The sequence below is a fragment of the Lepisma saccharinum genome, chromosome 11, assembly GCF_977018435.1.
Source record: "Lepisma saccharinum chromosome 11, izLepSacc3.1, whole genome shotgun sequence".
NCBI classification, from domain to species: domain Eukaryota; kingdom Metazoa; phylum Arthropoda; class Insecta; order Zygentoma; family Lepismatidae; genus Lepisma; species Lepisma saccharinum.
The window spans coordinates 18,968,520-18,970,537 of record NC_139239.1 but is presented as its reverse complement, the minus strand read 5'-3'; the positions used below and the strand labels follow the sequence as shown (position 1 = coordinate 18,970,537).

Sequence of the window (2,018 nt, the reverse complement as noted above, 5' to 3'; positions counted from 1 at the left end):
AGAAAGATGTCTCAAATGATCCTACCTTTTTAGATGTGTAACGCCTTCGCTTCAGGAACACTGACAATGTATCTCTCTCAGTTGGAGATCTTGTACGGAATTCTTCTTAAGATCTGAGAAAAAGGAAAGACAATCGTGAGTGCTATTACACTAACGGCTTAAATAAATACACTTTTTAACTACTCAGTTAAAGTCAAATTATTTTCCTTACATCTCTGGTTGTTATGCATTAGCAGCTTTGGTGCGATCCACAACCCCAGGAGCTTCCAATCAACAAGTAAGCCGATGACGTCATCTCAACACAGCACCTATCGCTAATTCGCTTGCTCAGTATCTATGCTATTGGTAGGCTCGCTAGATACAATAGCACAGTCAGTTGGAGATGTTCCATAAATAATGTGAGTAATACTCTCGAACACTTGAAGGAAGTACATGGACAGTCTTTTCTATCCGAATTAGAATATTGCAAAAACTTGTTCACTATATTTAAACTGATCATGCCAGTGCCGGATCTACAAATCTTGGGCCCCCCGCAAAATATTACCAAAGCCACCCTCTACCTACCTACCTTCAAACACACACACACACATATACTCTATGTGGTCAAAAATATCCGGACACCAGTCAAAATGTGTGTTGTGCATAGTAGGCCACTCTGTGGTGCCATCTACAGTGAGGTGAGGCAAGCAAGGGACCACTACAGGCAGCATAGTGCACGAGACAGCAGAATGGGTCCGTTGAAGGAACTTACAGGCTTCGAATGTGGTGAAGTGATTGGGTGCCACAGGAGTAACAAGTCAGTGCGCGAGATATCCACCCTCCTAAACATCCCGAAATCCACTGTCGCCGGTGTGATAGTAAAATGGAAACATAATGGGACGTGTACAACCTCAAAACGTTCTGGCCAAGCGCCCATGTTGACAGACAGAGACCGTCGAGTGTTGAATAGGGTAGTGCGAGAGAACCGGCAATCAGCGATCACCACCATCACACAGGAATTCCAAACCAGGGCAGGATGTAATCCTAGCAGCATGAGTGTGCGACGTGAGGTACGACGACTCGGTTACCATGGACGAGCGGCTGCCCATAAGCCCCCCATCACCCAACGAAATGCGAAACGCCGCCTCGCATGGTGTAAGGAGAGGTGCAACTGGTCGTTAGGAGAGTGGAAATCCGTGGTGTGGAGTGACGAATCGCGTTATACCATGTGGCGATCCGATGATCGTGTGTGAGTGGGGCGAATGCCTCATGAACAACATTTAGCATCCTGTGTTGTGCCAACAGTGAAATTCGGTGGAGGTGGGTTGACAGTGTGGGCATGTTTTTCCTGGAAGGAGCTTGGTCCCCTCGTTGCTTTGCATGGTACTGTCTCTGCACATCATTACGTTGACATTTTACAAATGTTCATGCTGCCTACCATCGAAGAACAGTTCCCAGATGATGATTGCGTGTTTCAACATGACGATGCGCCCTTCCACACTGTGGGCCGTGTGGGACAGTGGTTTCAAGAGAACAACGTCCCACTTATTACCTGGCCTGCCCAAAGCCTCGATTTGAATCCCATTGAACATCTCTGGGATGTTTTGGAACGCCGACTTCGTGCCAGACCATGCCGACCAACATCCACTGCTCTTCTCATCTCGGCACTCCGCGAAGAATGGACCGCCATTTCCCAAGATACCTTTCGCCACCTGATTGCCATTATACCTGCGAGAGTGGAGGCTGTCATCAAGGTCAAGGGTGGCCCTACATGGTATTGATTGCCAGTGCATCCGATGGAGGATGCTTCAAACTTTACGCCCTAATTCCTGTGAGTGTCCGGATATTTTTGATCACATAGAGTATATAGGGTGTTTTTTTTATAGTGATAGAACTTTGAATTGAAATAAAACACATAAAAAATAAGTTTGAAGCCAATTGTGTTTTCATATATATATATATATATATATATATATATATATATATATATATATATATATATATATAATGTATGTGTGTGTGTAATTCTTGATCTCATG

At 44.9% G+C, this 2,018-nt stretch overlaps 1 protein-coding gene across 1 annotated transcript; it reads left to right on the top strand.

The window, feature by feature from the left end:
• The first annotated feature begins 629 nt into the window (after positions 1–629).
• Positions 630–1,232, top strand: LOC145994961 (uncharacterized). Its single transcript, XM_083131494.1, has one exon. The coding sequence runs from the start codon at positions 630–632 to the stop codon at positions 1,230–1,232; it is 603 nt and encodes a 200-aa protein (XP_082987620.1).
• Positions 1,233–2,018: the final 786 nt, after the last annotated feature.

What these genes read in the sequence shown, in the direction of transcription:
- LOC145994961 (XM_083131494.1), top strand. Translation starts at nt 630, where the DNA reads ATGTGTGTTGTGCATAGTAGGCCACTCTGTGGTGCCATCTACAGTGAG.